Raw genomic sequence first — 23,032 nt, 5'->3', positions numbered from 1 at the left:
CTTGGACAGGTGGCTATGCCAGGTGAGGGCAGCAGGCAGGTCTCACACCCCGGTGCGGTAGGGACAAGGCTGTCCTAGCACGCGAAGTCAGCTCCAGTGGTCTGAGCAGACAATATTTACAGTGAGATCTCACAGCCACGAAAGGCAATTCTGCAACACTCTGAAGAGTGAATGGCATGACGAGACACCAAAGGAGTCACAGTCATCCTGTGCAACCAGGGAAGACCCTAGTTGTGACATTTACTCATCCCACTGGACCCCGACTTCTGAGGTTGAGAGAGTGCAATGGCTTTTCCACTTTAGAAACTCAACTGCACACGTTTCCTGTCATCATCAGATACAACGGACAATCACCAGTAGTATTGGTAGTGTTCTAATTCGTTATGTATTTCAATTAAACATGTAACATTATTCAATTAACTGGAAGTTTGACTTTTTTTAAAAATACCTTTTAAACTATTTCCATTAAACTTCAACTAAATGGGCTGCCGCTTAATTGGGCCAAAATGTACTGGTCCCAGTGTATTGGAATCTACTGTACATACCATAGAAACATAGAAAATAGGTGGAGTAGGCCATTCGGCCCTTCGAGCCTGCACCGCCATTTATTATGATCATGGCTGATCATCCGACTCAGAACCCCGCCCCAGCCTTCCCTCCATACCCCCTGACCCCCGTAGCCACAAGGGCCATATCTAACTCCCTCTTAAATATAGCCAATGAACTGGCCTCAACTGTTTCCTGTGGCAGAGAATTCCACAGATTCACCACTCTCTGTGTGAAGAAGTTTTTCCTAATCTCGGTCCTAAAAGGCTTCCCCTCTATCCTCAAACTGTGACCCCTCGTTCTGGACTTCCCCAACATCGGGAACAATCTTCCTGCATCTAGCCTGTCCAATCCCTTTAGGATCTTATACGTTTCAATCAGATCCCCCCTCAATCTTCTAAATTCCAACGAGTACAAACCCAGTTCATCCAGTCTTTCTTCATATGAAAGTCCTGCCATCCCAGGAATCAATCTGGTGAACCTTCTCTGTACTCCCTCTATGGCAAGGATGTCTTTCCTCAGATTAGGGGACCAAAACTGCACACAATACTCCAGGTGTGGTCTCACCAAGGCCTTGTACAACTGCAGTAGTACCTCCCTGCTCCTGTACTCAAATCCTCTCGCTATAAATGCCAGCATACCATTCGCCTTTTTCACCGCCTGCTGTACCTGCATGCCCACTTTCAATGACTGGTGTATAATGACACCCAGGTCTCGTTGCACCTCCCCTTTTCCTAATCGGCCACCATTCAGATAATAATCTGTTTTCCTATTTTTGCCACCAAAGTGGGTAACTTCACATTTATCCACATTAAATTGCATCTGCCATGAATTTGCCCACTCACCCAACCTATCCAAGTCACCCTGCATCCTCTTAGCATCCTCCTCACAGCTAACACTGCCACCCAGCTTCGTGTCATCCGCAAACTTGGAGATGCTGCATTTAATTCCCTCATCCAAGTCATTAATATATATTGTAAACAACTGGGGTCCCAGCACTGAGCCTTGCGGTACCCCACTAGTCACCGCCTGCCATTCTGAAAAGGTCCCGTTTATTCCCACTCTTTGCTTCCTGTCTGCTAACCAACTCTCCACCCACACCAATACCTTACCCCCAATACAGTGTGCGTTTAAGTTTGCACACTAATCTCCTGTGTGGGACCTTGTCAAAAGCCTTCTGAAAATCCAAATATACCACATCCACTGGTTCTCCCCTATCCACTCTACTAGTTACATCCTCAAAAAATTCTATGAGATTCGTCAGACATGATTTTCCTTTCACAAATCCATGCTGACTTTGTCCGATCATTTCACCACTTTCCAAATGTGCTGTTATCACATCCTTGATAACTGACTCCAGCAGTTTCCCCACCACCGACGTTAGGCTAACCAGTCTATAATTCCCCGGTTTCTCTCTCCCTCCTTTTTTAAAAAGTGGAGTTACATTAGCCACCCTCCAATCCTCAGGAACTAGTCCAGAATCTAACGAGTTTTGAAAAATTATCACTAATGCATCCACTATTTCTTGGGCTACTTCCTTAAGCACCCTGGGATGCAGACCATCTGGCCCTGGGGATTTATCTGCCTTCAATCCCTTCAATTTACCTAACACCACTTCCCTACTAACATGTATTTCGCTCAGTTCCTCCATCTCACTGGACCCTCTGTCCCCTACTATTTCTGGAAGATTATTTATGTCCTCTTTAGTGAAGACAGAACCAAAGTACTTATTCAATTGGTCTGCCATGTTCTTGCTCCCCATAATCAATTCACCTGTTTCTGTCTGCAGGGGACCTACATTTGTTTTTACCAGAATTTTCCTTTTTACATATCTATAAAAGCTTTTACAGTCCATTTTTATGTTGCCTGCCAGTTTTCTCTCATAATCTTTTTTCCCCTTCCTAATTAAGCCCTTTGTCCTCCTCTGCTGAACTCTGAATTTCTCCCAGTCCTCAAGTGAGCTACTTTCTCTGGCTAATTTGTATGCTTCTTCTTTGGAATTGATACTATCCCTAATTTCTCTTGTCAGCCACAGGTGCACTACCTTCCTTGATTTATTCTTTTGCCAAACTGGGATGAACATTTGTTGCAGTTCATCCATGCAACCTTACCCTATGTGTAGTGCCAGCATATTCAGCAAGAGGGTAACAAATAGCATCATGTTTAGATAGCACATAAATGTGAAGAAGTGGAAGGATATGGCCATTGTGTAGATAGAAGGGATTAGTTTAGTTGGCCATTTGGTTACTAATTTAATTGGTTCAGCACAACATGATGGACCAAAGGTACCAGTCTATGTTCTATTAGCCAAAATGCTATTTACTGTAAAACCAAAAGGAGGCAAAACAATCAAAACAAAGTACCATGGATACTGGAAAAGTAAGCAAACTTTTCTCAAGAACAGCTGCTTCCACAGCTGGTATTGCTTCCTTTTCATCACATCCCAAATCAAAGATTGAAAAGAAACTTCTAAAATTTCAGATCAGCACAAAGTTCTCCCTTTTATCGCTTTTCATTACTCTTACCTGTCAGGAGAAACTTGCATTCTAGCACTTTATGCTCTGATGGAGATCCAACATAACGCATTGGAATGTGAGCAAAAAGTTTCAAGATGCTACTACAATCAGTTTCCACACTTACCAAGTGTATATGAGACATTAAAGCCCTGGTTAAATAAAGGAACTGTTGCAAGTAGATATATTTTACTTACTCATCATGAGCATATACTACAGAGTAACAAATTCATATATGGTTGGTAAATGGGAACTTATTTATGAAGACAGTAACTCAATCTCAACTTTCCCAAGTTGGTGAATGAAGATAACCATACATTCTCTTAAACACAAAATAATCTGCAGATGCTGGAGTCAAAGCAACACTAACAACACGCCAGAGGAACTCAGCAGGTCAGGCAGCATCTGTGGAAAAGATCGGTCGACGTTTCGGGTCCTGACGAAGGGTTCCGGCCCGAAATGCCGACCGATCTTTTCCACGGATGCTGCCCGATCTGCTGAGTTTCTCCACACATTCTCTTAGCAGATAGGTAACCCTACAGTGGTTAGTATAATGGGGCAAAAGTGAAGCAGTTCAAATTACTTCATTTTAAGAATTCTGTGGTTTTCCCCTACTGACAAACAGGTTAAAATGCAATGAAGAGTTTGCTATTAGGTTTTACAACTCTGCTCCACCAAATAACTCCAATCTGACCAGTGAAAGCTGATCTGTCATTCTCCCACTAACTCAATTTTTCTTTATTGATAGAACAGTAGCTACTTGACCGTTTATGTAGCACTGTCTATTTTTTTCCTTCACATCTCAGCCAGCAGGACTGATGGTGTCCAAGCAGCTCAAAAATATGAAGTAGGAACAATTTTCAATTATTTGCAAGGAAACACCGTGCAGCACAAACATAAAAAAAAACATCCAGTAAGTAAATCCCAACAGTAAACATTTTGTTATACTCTGGAAAAATCTTTACCTCAACAACTGAATTACTATCCATTGTCAGCTCTTCAAATTTCAGTGCAGTTAGTTCAGACTCTAAGTCCTTAATATGGTTAACCACTTCAGACAAGGAATTCTGTAAGCCAGCCACATAGTCCTGGAAGCTGCTAAAAAGAATTGGCTGTAAAAAAAGAACACAAATAAATTGTTAAGAGTGTAAAACCATAATTTGTTTGGATCAAAAGCTTCTAAAAATGATACTGAAATACATTTCGGATTATAAAAATTTTATTTTTCCAACACAAAATGGTATGCTATCTTTCCAAAAAAAAAATTCTCCTACAGGCTTTAGGATACCTGTGTCAACAGTTATCATCAAATGGTGCTTCATAAAATTTCCTGTCAGATTCTGATGTGTTTTGTACTGTGACTGCTTATGAATAACTTTTCGTCCTCTCCTAATTTCCATGTCATTAACAGTTGACCCAGTATATTAAATATCCTCCAGCTAACTGAGAATAATTACCTAAGGGTTGCAAATGTAGCACGATGTAGGTTTAAAATGTGGTCAGAAAGGAGCCAGTACAAAAGCTGCAGCAGAGTTTAAGCCAGCTGACTGGTGGAATGAGAAACTGGCCAAAAGATACTGAGACATACTTTAAATCAGATGATACTGAAGACAGAATAAATAATTATTACAGCGCAGAATGGGCCCTTCCAGCCCTTCAAGCCACAACGCCCAGCAACCCCCAATTTAATCCTAGCCTAATCATGGGACAACTTACAATGACCAATTAACCTGCCAAATGGAATGTGGGAGGAAACCGGAGAACTTGGAGGAAACGCACGCAGTCACGAGGAGAATGTACAAACTCCTTACAGGCAGCTGTGGGAATTGAAACTGGGTGGCCTGTACTGTGAAGCGTTACCGTGCTATCCCTTCTCATAAATGTATCACGTTTAAGAAAAAGGAGCACATGTTGTTTCAGGGTACAACAATCTGATGCTTCAAATTCTTATTTATGGTTACATGCAGCAGGGAAACAGGCCATTCAGTCCATCACATCCATGCTGACCAAGAAGCACCCACTTACACTAAGCCCAATTTTTCTTTGCCTTCTCATCAACTCCTCGCCCTGTCATCCAACCACACCGGGAGCAATTTACAGTTGTCAAACTCAACTACTAACCAGTACATCCTAAGCATCAACAAGGAAACTGGAACACTGGAAGGAAACCTGAGCAGTTATGGGGAGAACATGCTTACTGTACCCTGGATCAAGATTGAACCAGGTCTCTGGGTTGTGTGGCTGCAGCGCCATCAGCTACACTACCATATGGGCACAAGATTCCTTGAGTAACCTGGCCCAAATGTAATAATTAGTAAATACTTGTAATAATTCATATTGACAGAATGCAAATTCAGGGGAAAAAAACTACTGAACAAATTAAAACACAGAAGTTTTGTTAATTTTGCACACTTGTTAAAATATGACTATCAGCAATTAAATCTGGTAGCAGCTGCCCTCTGGTGGATTTAGGGAAATAATCTTGACCACAGATGCACTTGCTAAATTTAAAACAGTGGAATTACAAAGAATTACCGTGCCTGTAAGCTAATTGCGCGCAATCGGGGGATGAAACCTGTACTATTAGGGTAACACTTAGATCAGTTTTTCATTTTCAAAATCACTTTTGAAAATCACTTACCATCGTAAAATTGATTTCCTTTTTCTTCTTCTTTTTCTTCTGTAAACTGGATTTAAGCGGCCGTAGGACATTACCACAGTAATAAGATACCCACAGGATTATGCAGACAGTCTGAGATGACAGAAACAGATTCTACATTAGTCAAGGTCTCCTGAACACACACGTTTGACAGGAATACTACAGTTAACTGACACATATGGGAGACATGGTTCTCCTAAGAGACCATGTCTCCCATAGTTGAAATGCATGTACACAACAAAATCCCAAGAGAAGTATGACAAATTTGCAACGAGTTGAGAATGAAATAGAGGTTTATACAAACTGCACAGAAGTATCAGAAATACAGGGATTATTTTAGGAAACAAGGTGAAAATTCTTCAGGGTCAATTCAATTAGCACCCTCTCCCTGACTCTTGAATTTAGAGCCTGATGCCCAGGGTCCGAACCTATCCCCAATCTATAATGCCAAGTATCTGCAACCATGGTGCCCAAATATCACTAAGGAAGTGACATGGGGAAATATTCTGACAGCAAAAAGTGGCTGACATTCACGATAGTCCTCCAAGAGGGCCACAACCTCGTCATGGTTTGTACGCTTGCATGCATCAATGACCCAGAGAGCTACGTAGGCTGGAGTCAGGGCACTATGCTTTGGCTCCTGGTAGAGTCACCCAGGCCAAACAGGTTAAAGGGTAGAGGCCAGACTAAGGGTGGTCCACCGGCCTTCCAGGTTCAGAGGTTCAGCTCGGGGCCAACAATTCTGACTGGTAAAACAAAATTGTTATGGAAACAGCAACAAAGAATCCTTAAAACACCTTCATTGCTACCCTGAATGCCTGTGACGTAAGGGCAGTAAGTAATTCACAATAGTATTTAATGTCTTAACTAGTCAATGATGGCACAGTTACTGAAGGAAGTGCTATTTTTTTAAAACCAGAAAGAAATACTAGGCATATTTGTTAAATAAAATACAGCATAATTAGTGAGGAAATAAACTGCTTTTAATTCAGTGGTGCAGCAAACACTGGATGTTGACGAATGGTACACCATTGGTTATGACATGCATTAGCTCAGATGTTTGAGGGCAGAATATTCAACATTGCTGATAAGGGTATGAAATTCACCAGAGACAAAATTAAAAGCCAGTGCTTGTGGAAGTACCAGAGTAATGAATAGTTGAAAATAAATTTTTCATTTAACCACTTTTCTTCAGTGCCCCCAAAATATAAGATGAGCCCAGGATTATAGGTTTCATTATTTCCAGCCAGAAAAAAACATGCAATAAAAAGATCAGTAATTTTGAGAACACTTACCTCAACTAAAAAGACAAGGTTTTCTAAAAGTTCTGGCCTTGTTGTACAATTTGTTTCTTTAACTTCCAACAAACTGCCTTTGCATTTATTGAATAATTCTGCGGAGGGGAAAAAAAGAACATCAAACTACAAATGTCCTTCACATACAATGGACTCTTTACTCCCCTATTTCAGATTATCTAGTTTAAGTGATCGTGGACTTTTTCCCCCAAGTACTGCCAACACTTAGTCCTTGCCCAAGGGTGAGCTGCAGGTTAGTGGAGGGAAGGAGCACCTTTAGTAGAGACACATTTCCACCCCACCACACAAATCTGAGGGATGGGATTGCTTATTAAAATTTCTCACCGTTAATTGATGACCACCACTTATCAATGGATTGAGAGAATAACAGAGTTCGACCAAACCCAACTGCTGCCGACACCTTTTAGTTTTGTCTATATCAGTGGTCCCCAACTTCCGGGCGGCGGACTGACACACTGCCGCAAAGAATGCAGCAATCGGCAATCGCCTCTGATCTGGGACCACATTTACGTGCCGGGCGGCACCTAATTAATTAGCTTGTTTATTTCAGCTTTTTTCTTAAAGATGTGCTGGGTGCATTCCGGCCACCGCTGCACCCCTGCATGCTTCGCAGCAATGTATCGGTCCACGGCCTGGAGGTTGGGGACCACTGGTCTATATCATATTGCCTTTATGTTTAGCATGCATGCAACACTGTACTGCAGCTTTAGCAGGTTGATATCTTATTGTCTGTTACTGAAGGTATTGCTCTTAACCATGTCTTACACTCATTAAATTAAGAGTTAGTTATCCAGTACATGGTACTCAAAATGGAGTAGAATGTTAGACCATGAGGTTAAAGACTTAAAGACAGCAATACTCTTTTACTGTCACAATTGGGACCAACTGCTCAAAGATACCCAATTTTGACTTGCTGGATCTGTTCCCAATCTATCCCATTTCACACACTGGGGCTGCAATATATCTCAACGAAGTGTGGTCTCATTGTAAGCCTTACTCATCAAAAAAACAATGTGATGATCACTCACAACAACAAAGGGATTTAAAAGAAGCCTCACTTTGAATTGGCATACCAGAAAGAATGAGTGCAAATAAATGTGGTCCATGTTACTCATTTCACCTAGTGTGGCCAGTTCAATCTTTTCTTGAGAATCTATCTGGCTGTGTTACTGAAGTATTCCACCAAGAGAATGCAGATTTAAATAGATCTATTGTTAGAATTAGTATCATCTTCCTGACCTCTGTTTCTCAAAGACAACATTGCCAGAAAGGAAACAAAGATGTTGAGTCTGACTGGGTGACTGAAGCTGTCATGGTGCAGATTAAGTAACGTCAAAGCAGCTGTTCGATATGATTGAAATAAATACTTACTGCAAAACATAAAACTGCAAGGCACTTGGCAAGAACTAAATGTAGAGCAAATAAATGTATTTAGCATACAATGAAACAGCAACGATAAGCAACAAACATTCGCAGAATGCTAACATTACCTTGCAATTGCCCCAATAACAACTTAAAATCATCTGCTAACCGACTCTGGACATCTGGTGTTTCTTCTGCAAGAAATTAAATAAAAAAGGAGAGAAATTAACGCATGGAGTATTAAGATATATTCCAAATCTATAATCAATTCTGAACAACCGGTTTTACAAAGTTGACTAAATATCCTCTGTCAAGATTAAATAAAGTGTGTAAAATAGTAAACACATGTTAATTTAGAAGAGTACAAAGTGTAGAAGGAACACTTTCAATGTCTCCTTGGGTAACTGAGATGTAAAATTCAGACACTTGTCAAATCAATAGGAATCACAGAGCATCTCAGAAATATTAGCAAGCAGTTACTAATAATTACTGGATGTTGGTGCATTTGCTATCAGGCATAGATGCGCTTGACCTTATCTGTGATTGTCACTTTGTTTATTATCTTTATTATCTTTATTATCTAGCTGTCCTAGTAGGTCATTTTCGCGAGCTATTTCAGAGAACTAGTATAAAAGCAAAATAGATCAATGCACATGAGACATTTGAACATAGGACAACGTAGGTTAGGAGAGACCCTTTGGCCAACCAGACCAAGCCAACCACTTGATAACTTTGATATCTCTATTTTTACATAGTAGACTTTATGTGCACAGCCTATTTCTACACACACAGATTTCTGTGTTAAATGTCACTACACTTTCATTCATACTACAGGACACACATAATTTAAGATAAATTTTAATTCCACATACCCAAGGGTTATTTTTGAATAGAAAAATCTTTACAGGAAACTTATTTAATGCCAGGCAATTGTTTCTTGCTACAGGCTTCATATTCGGTATTTAGCATTACTTAACTATATTTATTCTCTTGGGGTTGAGGCTAATATGATACAGTCATACACTGTCTCTAACTTTCCCCCAGCTTTCGGCTTTCCAAGCCATAATTGGTTGTGCTTACTTAGAATGCAAATGCTACCTAAAGTGAAGGGAATGCATGTATTTCCAGAAGGTCAACTGGGGCACATGGGTATTGAAATCTAATGTTTGTGGTGTAGTTCTAAAGTAGTCTATGCATTTATCAACTGAGCAGTTTGAGAAATCAAATAGAGTAAAAACTTGATTTGTCAAATCTGAAACAGATAAGAATTTGCATTTATTTATTGTTTAAAGGTTCAAAGGTTCATTTAATATCAGAATATGTATATAGTATTCAATCTGAACTTCGTACTCTTCAGAGACATCCACCAAACAAGAAACCCCAGAGAATGAATGATAGAAACAATGAAGCACAAATGCCCACCATCCTCCCCTCCCTTCGCACAAGCAGCAGCAAATCTCTCGACCCCCACTCCCTGCACACCCCCCCACAACACCCACGGTAGCTAAGAAGGGAAAACACATTTTATTGACATCAAACTTAAAAATCTACAGCTTCTTTGCATTTGAATTATTTCATAGAACAGCAGTTTCCTGCATTTCATAGTAGCTCAGAGACTTACCTAATCCACTAACATCCAACTCGTAAACATCAATAACCAGGTGAAAAGCATTAATTTGACACCAACAACTACTGCTTTCCAGGTAGGTCATCATACGTGTAGGGGGTGGTCCTTGGACCAGAAACTGTACAGAACAAAGTATGGAACTCAGGTTACTGCATATTATTCAGGCACAATCAAAAGCAAACTTAACATATAGCTGTTGTATATTTAATATTTCAATGATATTTGAGTGCGTGTGTATAAAATCTTGATCAAGTATTCTTGTTTAATTATGAGTTCTATGTAAAAATGTTATTGCATGCCTCATCCCGCTACCATGTGATACATGCGCGCCTCACTTACAGTAAATTTGAAGTTACAAAACATAAAAACTAACTGCTTGTGCTACTGTTTAAATATTTGGTTAAAAACCTAACTCACAAGCTATATTCCAACTAAAACACCTTGATACATTTGAAGTCAGAAGTTTACATACACCTTAGCCAAATACATTTAAACTCAGTTTTTCACAATTCCTGACATTTAATCCTCGAAAACATTCCATCTTAGGTCAGTTGTGATCACTACTTTATTTTAAGAATGTGAAATGTCAGAATAATAGTAAAGAGAATGATTTATTTCAGCTTTTATTTCTTTCATCACTTTCCCAGTGGGTCAGAAGTTTACATACACTTTGTTAGTGTTTGGTAGCATTGCCTTTAAAATTGTTTAACTTGGGTCAAATGTTTTGGATTGCCTTCCACAAGCTTCTCACAGTAAGCTGCTGGAATTTTGTTCCATTTCTCCAGACAGAACTGGTGTAACTGAGTCAGATTTGTAGGCCTCCTTGCTCGCACACGCTTTTTCAGTTCTGCCCACAAATTTTCTACCAGATTGAAGTCAGGGCTTTGTGATGACCACTCCAATACCTTGACTTTGTTGTCCTTAAGCAATTTTGCCACAACTTTGGAGGTATGCTTGGGGTCATTGTCCATTTGGAAGACCCATTTGAAACCAAGCTTTAACTTCCTGGCTGATGCCTTGAGATGTTGCTTCAATATATCCACATAATTTTCCTTCCTCATGATGCCGTCTATTTTGTGAAGTGCACTAGTCCCTCCTGCAGCAAAGCACCCCTACAACATGATGCTGCCACCCCCATGCTTCACGTTTGGGATGGTGTTCTTCGGCTTGCAAGCCTCACCCTTTTTCCTCCAAACATAACAATGGTCATTACGACCATACAGTTCAATTTTTATTTCATTAGACCAGGGGACATTTCTCCAAAAAGTAAGATCTTTGTCCCCGTGTGCACTTGCAAACTGTAGTCTGGCTTTTTTATCGCAGTTTTGGAGCAGTGGCTTCTTCCTTGCTGAGCAGCCTTTGAGGTTACGTCGATATAGGACTCGTTTTACTGTGGATATAGAGACTTGTCTACCTGTTTCCTCCAGCATCTTCACAAGGTCCTTTGCTGTTGTTCTGGGATGATTTGCACTTTTCGTGCCAAAGTAGGTTAATCTCTAGGAGACCGAATGTGTCTCCTTCCTGAGCGGTATGATGGCTGCATGGTCCCGTGGTGTTTATACTTGCATACTATTGTTTGTACAGATGAACGTCGTACCTTCAGGCCTTTGGAAATTGCTCCCAAGGATGAACCAGACTTGACATCATTTTCTAACCTCAATCTGATAGAAAATTTGTGGGCAGACCTGAAAAAGCGTGTGCAAGCAAGGAGGCCTATAAACCTGACTCAGTTACACCAGTTCTGTCTGGAGGAATGGAACAAAATTCCAGCAACTTACTGTGAGAAGTTTGTGGAAGGCTACCCAAAACTTTTGACCCAAGTTAAACAACTTTAAGGGCAATGCTACCAAACACTAACAAAGTGTATGTAAAACTTCTGACCCACTGGGAAGCTGATGAAAGAAATAAAAGCTGAAATAAATCATTCTCTCTACTATTATTCTGACATTTCACATTCTTAAAATAAAGTAGTGATCCTAACTGACCTAAGACAGGGAATGTTTTCTAAGATTAAATGTCAGGAATTGTGAAAAACTGAGTTTAAATGTATTTGGCTAAGGTGTATGTAAACTTCTGACTTCAACTGTAGCTAGAAACTCCTGCTGCCCTCTTCCCGCTTCTGTTATTAAAGGACTGGAGAAAGAATTCATAAGAGCTTGAAAATCTGAGCCAGCGGTTAAGCAAGTGACAGAAGCTTCAAGTTAATAAAACATAGAATAGTACAGCACAGTACAGGCCCTTCAGCCCACAATGTTGTGCTGACCCTCAAACCCTGCCTCCCATATAAGCCCCCAACTTAAATTCCTCCATATACCTGTCTAATAGTCTCTTAAACTTCACTAGTGTATCTGTCTCCACCATTGACTCAGGCAGTGCATTCCACGCACCAACCACTGAGTAAAAAACCTTCCTCTAATATCCCCCTTGAACTTCCCACCCCTTACCTTAAAGCCATGTCCTCTTCTATTAAGCAGTGGTGCCCTGGGGAAGAGGCGCTGGCTATCCGCTCTATCTATTCCTCTTATTATCTTGTACGCCTCTATCATGTCTCCTCTCATCCTCCTTCTCTCCAAAGAGTAAAGCCCTAGCTCCCTTAATCTCTGATCATAATGCATACTCTCTAAACCAGGCAGCATCCTGGTAAATCTCCTCTGTACCCTTTCCAATGCTTCCACATTCTTCCTATAGTGAGGCAACCAGAACTGGACAAAGTAGTAAAAGTGTGGCCTAACCAGAGTTTTATAGAGCTGCATCATTACATCGCGACTCTTAACTCTATCCCTCGACTTATGAAAGCTAACACCCCATAAGCTTTCTTAACTACCCTATCCACCTGTGAGATAACTTTCAGGGATCTGTGGACACGTACCCCCAGATTCCTCTGCTCCTCCACACTACCAAGTATCCTGCCATTTACTTTGTACTCTGTCTTGGAGTTTGTCCTTCCAAAGTGTACCACCTCACACTTCTCCAGGTTGAACTCCATCTGCCACTTCTCAGCCCACTTCTCATTCCTATCAATGTCTTTCTGCAATCTTCGACAGTCCTCTACAACACCACCAACCTTTGTGTCGTCTGCAAACTTGCCAACCCACTCTTCTACCCCCATATCTAGGTCGTTAATAAAAATCACAAAAAGTAGAGGTCCCAGAACAGATCCTTGTGGGACACCACTAGTCACAATCCTCCAATCTGAATGTACTCCCTCCAGCATAACCCTCAGCCTTCCCCAGGCAAGCCAATTCTGAATCCACCTGGCCAAACTTCCCTGGATACCATGCTTTCTGACTTTCTGAATAAGCCTACCATGTGGAACCTTGTCAAATGCCTTACTAAAATCCATATAGATCACATCCACTGCACTACCCTCATCTATATGCCTGGTCACCTCCTCAAAGAACTCTATCAGGCTTGTTAGACACCATCTGCCCTTCACAAAGCCATGCTGACTGTCCCTGATCAGACCACGATTCTCTAAATGCCCACAGACCCTATCTCTAAGAATCTTTTCCAACAGCTTTCCCACCACAGACGTAAGGCTCACTGGTCTATAATTACCCGGACTATCCCTACTACCTTTTTCGAAGAAGGGGACAACATTCGCCTCCCTCCAATCCTCCGGTACCATTCCCATGGACAACGAGGACATAAAGATCCTAGCCAGAGGCTCAGCAATCTCTTCCTTCGCCTCGTGGAGCAGCCTGGGGAATATTCCGTCAGGCCCCGGGGACTTATCCGTCCTAATGTATTTTAACAACTCCAACACCTTCTCTCCCTTAATATCAACATGCTCCAGAACATCAACCTCACTCATATTGTCCTCACCATCATCAAGTTCCCTCTCATTGGTGAATACTGAAGAGAAATATTCATTGAGGACCTCGCTCACTTCCACAGCCTCCAGGCACATCTTCCCAACTTTATCTCTAATTGGTCCTACCTTCACTCCTGTCATCCTTTTTTCTCTTCACATAATTGAAGAATGCCTTGGAGTTTTCCTTTACCCGACTCGCCAAGGTCTTCTCATGCCCCCTTCTTGCTCTTCTCAGTCCCTTCTGAAGCTCCTTTCTTGCTTCCCTATATTCCTCAATAGACCCATCTGATCCTTGCTTCCTAAACCTCATGTATGCTGCCTTCTTCCACCTGACTAGATTTTCCATCTCACTTGTCACCCATGGTTCCTTCACCCTACCATTCTTTATCTTCCTCACCGGGACAAACTTATCCCTAACATCCTGCAAGAGATCTCTAAACATCGACCACATGTCCATAGTACATTTCCCTGCAAAAACATCATCCCAATTCACACCCGTTGTTCAAAGTCTTCAACAGTATGTATGTACTATAATATACTATAATTCGTATATTAAGTCTGGCTGGTGCTACCTAACATCTCACTGTTTTCTGAGCAGCAAACGCTAAAAGGGAAATGTGCTTTGACGATGGTTGCTGTGGCAGATATTGGATTACATCACAACAGGTCAATGCTTTCCACTCTTCCAGCACTCTTCTTGTTGGCAACTTATTCAACTGCTGGCCAATCCTGCCAGAACAAAGTATATATCAAAAGAAAGAACACCACTGTTTTCTCACATTTTCCCTGGGTGGTTCGGGTCAAACGTTGACAACACACTGGGGACTGACCATGTGATTCTTCTGCTCTGCAAGTCATTGTAAAGTGCTTTTTGTCAACTCCGCCTGGGAAAACTGATAAAGTTGAAGGGAGGAAGTACAAGACCAACCGGAATAGGTATGAATAGAAAATTTGTTGTTAAGCTCTAAGTATTGTAATATCTTAGGAACATACTGTACATTGCACTTTCCAACCAAATTATGTTTCTTGTTAAGAATTCTACCTGAACAATTTGTTTGTCTCTTTTCTTCTCAGTCTGCACTATGCATTCAAGCTGTTGAAGTAAAGAACGTAGCGTGTCAATTTTTGAAGTAACACCATTCTCAGTTGTTTTTTTGGAATTCTTCGGCTCAACTGTGTGGCTGATGGCAGCGAGTGCACAGACCAAGCGTAGCGTTAATGAACGAATCTGAAGCCACGTTCTCTCTTCTTTCATAGAATTCTTCCTTTGACCGTCTGACAATTCACTTTCACAGTTTGGGGGGGAAAAAGTTACATTGAAATTTAATTTGTAAGAATATATGAAGTAGATTTCACTCAGCAATTTACAAGTATTGAATAGCAGAATACACAGATTAGCCACACTGTAGTTTTACTAAATTTGATGACTAATTACAGTTCTTGTCAATAATCTTTCATCACATCAGTCACAGTGAATGATCATGAACATAAATAATTAACTTTTATTAATAAAAGTACATTTTAGGATGGTGCAGGCGCCAGGGGACTTGAGCCTCCGTGTTCGGGAACAGTTATTTTGCCTCAGCCATCAGGCTCTTGGACCAGTGGAGATGACTTCACTCTTGATCTCATGTTCCCCATATTTATTAATTTTTTTCTTTTGTATTTGCACAGTCTGTTGACTTTTGCACACTAGTTGTTTGTCTACCCTGTTGGGTGTGGTTTTTTAGTGATTCTATTTTGGTTCTTGGATTTACTGAGTATGCTCATAAGAAAATGAATATCAAATGTTTATGGTGAAATTTACATAGTTAAGATAATAAATTTACATTGAACTTTGAACGAATGCTACCTTGACCTGCGATGTATTTCGAGTTGTACAAGTTGCTGGTGAGGCTACACGTGGAATACCACGTACAGTTTTGGACACACTATAATAGTGAAGATATGGTTAAACTGGAAGAAGATTTATGAGAATGTTGCCATGACGATAAGGCCTGAGTTAAAGGGACAGATTGGCCAGGCTGGGTCTTCATTCTTTGTAATGTAGGAGAATGTGTGGTGAACAAAGAAATGTTTAATATTCTGAGAGGCATAGATAAGGTGGAAAGCAACAATCATTCCCCCTCCCCCCGCCCCCCAGAGTAGGAGAGACCAAAACTAGGGGGCACAGATTAGTGGTGAGAGGATACAGATTTAAAAGGAACCTAAGGAGCAACTTTATCATGCAGAGATAAAATGGAATCAGATGCCAGAGTAAGTGGATGAGATTAAAAACAATAGGATTTTTTTTAACAAGAACTTGATAGGTCCATGGAGGGGCAAGCCTTGAAGCAGGTGTTCCCAACCTGGGGACTGGGGACCAGGGACCAAGGACCCCTCAGTTAATGACAAGACTCCAAGGCATGAAAAAAAAGGGTTGGGAACCCCTGACTTGGAGGGATATGGGCCGAATTTAAAAGATCAGGATCAGCTGAGTGGACACCATGGTCAGCATGAACCAGATGGACTGAATGGCCTGTATATGTCTTGTATTGCTCTAAGACTTTTGTTTTAGAATTGCAGTGCCAGCAGAATTTTAGTATAGTTACAATCCACGACAGTTACTATTTAGCTTTGAATCACATTCAGTAGGATAAGGAACACTGATTATTCAAATTTAATTTATAAGAAAAGATCATTATCACTGGCATGAGAGGAGTCACTTCATCAGTGAATTGGATCTCAATGGCAATAAAAAGAGACTGACAGGCAAATAAGTCAGTCAAAGGAAGTGAATAAGCCAAGTATCTGATCAGGGTGTGAAGATGACAGCGATAGAAGGGTGGTGGTGTTATTTTGTTTTAGATGGTGTGAGAAGACGTGGTAGAAGCAAAGTTTATTGATGGCTTTGAGAGTTGAGAAAGTAGCTTATAGTTATGCACTGGTGGAGCTGGCAGCTGAGCAAAGTGGTGGAGGCAAACTGAAATGACAAATTTTATATTAGAAAAAGATGATTATTTCATCAGATTTACTATTAAGGAAGAAATGGACATTATGCTGGAAGACGTTTAAGCAAACACCTGCAAAGGTAACCTTTTGTCACAAATTGGCCTTGCTGTGGAGACAGAAGCAGCCAAGCCAAGGACAGTAGTAGAAAGTTGAACCAGTTGTATTATTAAAGCTGCAGCTTGAGGAACACACACAGCAGCTATGGAAAGGAATAAAAAGAGTCATTGTTTTGGAGGTCAAGATCCTTCATCAGGACCCACGGAGTTCCTTTAACATTTTAGATGTGTGTGTGGGAGTGGGGAGCTGGGGAGGGGGCTTTGGGGTTCTAACGTTTTAACTATCATTCATTTTTTGGGGCACTCTTCTGTTTTTGCAGATGTTTGTGAAGAAAAAGAATTTCAGGATGTATATTGTACATACTTCTCAGATATTAAATGTACCTATTGCTGTTCTGGATCTTCAGATTTGCAGCATGAGGATGTAAGACTGCATTTTTTTTTAAATCGCAGAGTGATGCAGATAACTGATGGTCCTACAAGAACTAGCATTCAGAGGAAGAATAAACCTGGAAACTAAATAGTGCTTACAAGGCAGTTTACGGAAAATATTGGCGGGACAAGGCTATGAGCTGGTAAGAATACATAGAGAGGACTGAGATGTGGTCATTGGTCTGAAGCAAGTAAATCTGAAGGACAGGTTAAAAAGAATGAGCAGCAAGTTCAGGTCAGCAGAAGCGGGTGAGGAAAAGTTTGACAGTTGATGGGAGAGGGAGAACAAGTAGGACACTTTACAGGAACAATTTCAAGAGCCTGACATACCTCTCCTTTGGATCCCAGCATAAGAGAACAGTTAGATCCCGGTTATCTCGAAGGCTGTCCCATGGAATATCATCTTCATCTGGACATAAACCCATGGACTTTATACTTTCTTCTAGGGTTTGTGTTCTGAAAAAGGACATGAGAGAACGGGCATTAAATAAGAAAACTGACACATGGGATTTTAACAAACAGCATGCTGCCACATTGCATTGTTACACGCGGCTGAAGACAAAGCTGCTAGAATATTACCTCAGATTTTTCCTCTTCATATTCCATCTACCATGTTTCTGTCACACTCAACTTGTCCATATCCTTTGAAGCCTCGTTATAATATAATTCATACTCACAAGCCCACTCAGATTAATTTGTCAAACTCGGAATAACACAATGGGACTTCAGCCATATGAAATATCATCAACCTGAATAATCAAATCTTTCTACTGCCACAAATGCCGCCTTCGCCTTCCGTGTAATTCTAGTAGTCTTTATTTTGTTTTAGAATTCCAATGGCTGCAATGTTTTGGCCCAGTTATAATCCACGACTGTTAATGAGCAGTTTTAGACCATGCTCAAATGGAACAGTAATTTCATTTTGTCCACAGGGGTTCCCAACCTTTTCACCCATGTACCCCATGTAGGGAACCCCTAGAAGGATTGCCATTACTGGCATGGGGAGAGTCATTTCATCATTGTGAATTGCATTTAAATACAAGTCTCAGTGGTAAAAAAAACACAGAATGATTCAGATATTGAAAAGCTGAGATCCAACCGATGATACCCAAGTAACCTCAGACATAGCTTTCTACCGTACAAATGTTCCACTTAACCGTATTCTTTATCAGATAACCAATTCTCAGCCCATGTTCCAGTTTCATGTCTCCAGCCCTGCTGACTAATGGTTTATGTGGAACCTTATCAGCCTTCCTAAAATTCAGATATACTGGATGCATTGGTTCTCCCTTATTTACTTGACCCAGTTTGGTCTTTCACATATCTACGCTGGCTCTGCTTAGTACATTTTAAGCGTTCTTTGTTGATTCCAGTATTTTCCTTACCATTCATATTAGAGCTCAACTAAGGAACGAGAAAGGGCAAAATCACATTGTTAATATTATGTTACAGGCTGCTAGGAGTCAGGGATACTAGACGAAAAGATATAGGGCAAATTTAAATTAATAGGGGTAGAACAGAAAGCCAGCAGTGTAAGATGAAAAGGGTGTGCAGAATTCTCAAAATGCATTTAAGAAAACACTTCAGTGTCCAGCAAGGTCAAGTTACCAATAATCATTCTTTTAACTAATGAGCCAGGGAAGGTACGAGAAAAAGCACCATGCAGATAGTTACCCTAAAATCAGATACATTTAGTTTAGCTGGGTCAAATAATATAGAAAGACAAGGAATGAATTGAGGCAAGGCCAATTTTAGAAGGCCGTTTTACATCACTGACACCTCTATTTCTCCCAACTTTACTCTTATCCTTTCTTGCCCTGGATAAAGCAAGGTCAGAATTCACATGGAGTGGTTCAATTTGCAAGGCTAACAATGAGCTTCTAGTTGTCTCCCTCTAAAATTCTCCATTTAGAATCAGAATTCAGAAACAGAACCAGGTTTATTATCACTGGCATGTGACGTGAAATTTGTTAAGTTAGCAGCAGCAGTTCAATGCAATACATAATCTAGGAGAGAGAGAGAGAAAAAAATAAAATAAAACATAATAAACAAGTAAATCAATTACGCATATTGAATAGATTATTTTAAAAATGTACAAAAACAGAAATACTACATATGAAAAAAAATGTGGTAGTGTCCAAAGTTTCAAAGTCCATTTAGGAATTGGATGTCAGAGGGAAAGAAGCTGTTCCTGAATCGCTGAGTGTGTGCCTTCAGGCTTCTGTATCTCCTACCTGATGGTAACAGTGAGAGAAGCGTATGCGCTGGGTGCTGGAGATCTTTAATAATAAACCCAACTTTGATTAATCAGCTTGTGGTGACAGCACTGTTCTAATGAGGATAAATTTGAGCAACACCTCACCTTCCATCTGGGCATGTTAAAACCATCACAAAGATGATATCTGAATGGTTTTCTTTGCTAAGAGTCCTCAGTAGTGCAGAAGTGTGGAAATCCTGGTCAGTTGTGACAAGTACACTCAACAAGGAAAAGGGTATTCTAAATTCTCTCAATCTTAAATTATTTTACCAAAATGAAACTTTCTGAATAAGTAACTTGGATTCCAAAGCACCAGAAACAAATTCCAAACAAATTACTTTACCCTGTGACCATATTGTTCTCATGGAAGGCACTTACATCAAGAAACCTTCACCTTAACGTCATCCTTCAGCACGCAGTCAAACCACAGTACATGACTGTACAAAATGTTGCTGTAAGTTTTCATACAATATACAAACATGCAAGTGAGTAGTTTCATTAAACACTAAATATACAAGTCACAGGATATAAAATAATCCCTTTCCAACAAAGCTGCCTGATCCACTGAGCATTTCCAGCACTTTTTGCTTTAGATTCAGATTTTCCCACATTTTTTTGCTTTTCATGTAACTATTTGTCATAGATATAAAACTTTGCTATCAATTGTTGTTAAACAAATACATCAATTAGTAATAACCAAAAGCTCTGTTCTTCTGATAAAGTGAGGTACAGTATAACACATACATGTTTGCTTCGAGGAAGAGGTCTAACAGCATACGCTCAATACGGACTTGTGCAAAATGCAGAGAGTTGTTCAGTCTGTTCCGAAAGGCAATGAATTCTGGGATCTTCTCAAAAGCACCATATTTATATGCCTGAATTATATATTCAGAGGTCTGAAAGTAAAGTAAACCAACACAGTATTTAAAAAGAAAACTGCTCTTACTATAAGCAACATACCTGCAAGCAAACCATTTCTTAAATTTCTTTTGTAAAGCTATTCAAATAATATAATTTTCTCATTTTCCTCTGAAAAACAATGATTCTTGATAGATCGTCCCACTAGAGGACCCAGGCTATGTTTATAAGCACAGAATAGGCTCTTTCAGCTGTTCTACACAGCAATCCCCTGATTTAATCCAAGCCTAATCACGGGACAATTTACAACGAACAATTCACCTACCGACCGGAAGGTCTTTGGACTGTGGAAGGAAGCCAGAGCACCCAGAGGAAACCCATGTAGTCACGGGAAGAATGTACAAACTCCTTACAGGGAGTAGCGAGAATTGAACCCAGGTCACCTGTACTGTAAAGCGTTGTGCTAACAACTACACTACTGTGCTGCACATTCACACATGCCATTTTTCATGGAGGAAAATTACATACTATTTAACTCCAGGGCAAGAATCACTTGATTCCCCATTATAATAAAAGATCACAGATCTGAAATGTTTACGCTTTTTTCTTCTCCACATGGACATTGAAAATTTGCTAGGTGGTAGATTTCAGAAGGGATTAGCAAATGACTAAACAGCATCAGTAAAAACTGACCTGGCCATACACTGAATCTACCTGGCTGAGCCTGTGACTGGTATTGAGAGAATTAACACGAGAGAATCACCACTCTCTCATTTCCCTTAACAATATCCCATTCCTTGATGCATTGTTTATTAGAGGATAGCAGGAGTAACCATCACATGGTCTACAAGACAACAAAATCTATTGTGTTTCATAACCACCATGTTAAGTGAGACTGTTCTTGGACAGATTTACTAGCTCAAAATAAGGTACATACAAGAGGTTGCTTTAGCAGGAGCAGAAATGTATTCCCGAACAATTAATAATCTGTAATATTAGCTCAGACAAGTTAAATTGAAGACCAAAGCATATGCAATGATCTTCAGCCAGATATTTCGAGTGCATGATTATCTCAGCATTCTATTGAAATCTCTTTTCGCTGGTAGTGATCTTCCCTATGTGACAGCAAAAACTGGTGAGATAACAATATTGTGGTTGTCATGCTGAAAATCTGTGCTCTTGACCTAGATGAGTCTCTGTCATCCACTAATGTGGTGAATTAGGCAGATATGTCTTGTGTGAATAAAATCTACTCTCAAATCATCAGCAAATTTGTAAGATATTGCTGATAGTGCTCTTACAAAGTGTAAACTCGCCAAATAACCTTTTCTCTAAGGTTCTGAAAAAGTATCAAGAACAAAGAATGACCTTGTTGGAAGGTTTCTAAAGGCATTGGTGTCGATGTAATTCACCACAATTTATCATCTGTACCAAGAGAATCTGGCACTTAAAACATTTCAAGAATACGTCAAAATCTTGTGATGCATTAGGTTAGTATAGCTTCTCAAAAGGTTGGACTCATACTGTTCTGCTTGACTAATACACCAATTACAACTAACAACCATTAGGAGCCTATGTCCAAAAAAAAATACATTAGTAAACCTAAATGCAACTGATTAAATCAAAAACTAAAAAAAAAATTAGTGGATTCCCGTTAATTAGGACCAGTACACATTGGCTTAATTAAGTGGCTGCCCTAATTAGCCCAAATTTCACGGGAATAATTTAAAAAGTATATAAAAGACAAACTACTGTTTAACTGAGTAACAAATTATGCACTTAAATGAAATGCAGAACAAAATTAGAGCACTACCAATACTACTGGTGGTTGTCTGTTATATCCGCCAATGACAGGAAACCTGTGCAGGAGAGCTTTTAAAATGGAAAGACCAATGCCCCTGAGCATTACATTCTCTTTACCTTGGAGGTCCAGGTTCAGTAATACGGGTAGATGACACAACTGGGGTCTTCCTTAGTTGCAAAGGATGCCCATGACTTCTTCTGTGCCCCATCATGCCATTTGCTCTCCACGGAGTATTGCACAAACGCCTTCCTGGTGTAGATCTCATCCACCCAGCCTGCCGGTGCTGACTTTGCACACTAGGACAGGCACGTCCACACGGGTATGAGACCCACTGGCTACTCTCACCTAGTTAAACCCACCTATTGATGTAGTGTAATGGGGTGTGGCTGCTTTCACATACAAACAGCTACATGAAGCCACAGTTAAGTGGACCAAAGGTAACATTCCAGATAATCGTTGATACCTTCAAATTCTTCATAGTTCCTAACTTGTTGAAGTTTCACTTTCACTCCTGACTGTTTCTGACATCTTCAATTCTCAGCGCTTGAAACCGTAGTGAGCAAATCAGTTCTGAATTGTCTTACTACTTATTTCTCACCAACTACCATGACAAAAATCACTGCTTTTTGAACATAAACACACGCAATGGATGTCGTTTAAAAACTGTTTGCTCTTAAGCACGGTGTCACGTCTAATAGCCACACAAGTGCACATGTCTGGGGTTAGTTAGAAACTATTTGGCAACAGTCTCCTGTCCCAATTAAGTGGCATGTGTCCCAAATAAAAGAAGGGAATCC

At 40.3% G+C, this 23,032-nt stretch overlaps 1 protein-coding gene across 3 annotated transcripts in view; it reads right to left on the bottom strand.

Annotated features, from left to right (window-relative positions):
* The window catches only part of naa25 (N-alpha-acetyltransferase 25, NatB auxiliary subunit), an 86,624-nt gene that overhangs the window by 12,626 nt on the left and 50,966 nt on the right, over positions 1–23,032 (bottom strand). For all 3 annotated transcript variants that reach the window (XM_072247965.1, XM_072247963.1, XM_072247964.1), the window contains 8 exons: positions 20,318–20,469; positions 17,647–17,772; positions 14,880–15,123; positions 10,018–10,141; positions 8,525–8,590; positions 7,014–7,111; positions 5,701–5,811; positions 4,025–4,171 (listed from right to left, as the gene is read on the bottom strand). In XM_072247965.1, the coding sequence (XP_072104066.1) occupies positions 4,025–4,171; positions 5,701–5,811; positions 7,014–7,111; positions 8,525–8,590; positions 10,018–10,141; positions 14,880–15,123; positions 17,647–17,772; positions 20,318–20,469 (1,068 nt within the window). The remainder of the gene's footprint in view (positions 1–4,024; positions 4,172–5,700; positions 5,812–7,013; positions 7,112–8,524; positions 8,591–10,017; positions 10,142–14,879; positions 15,124–17,646; positions 17,773–20,317; positions 20,470–23,032) is intronic.

The sequence above is a fragment of the Mobula birostris genome, chromosome 31, assembly GCF_030028105.1.
Source record: "Mobula birostris isolate sMobBir1 chromosome 31, sMobBir1.hap1, whole genome shotgun sequence".
Lineage (NCBI taxonomy): Eukaryota > Metazoa > Chordata > Chondrichthyes > Myliobatiformes > Myliobatidae > Mobula > Mobula birostris.
This window is presented reverse-complemented; position numbering and strand designations above follow the sequence as displayed.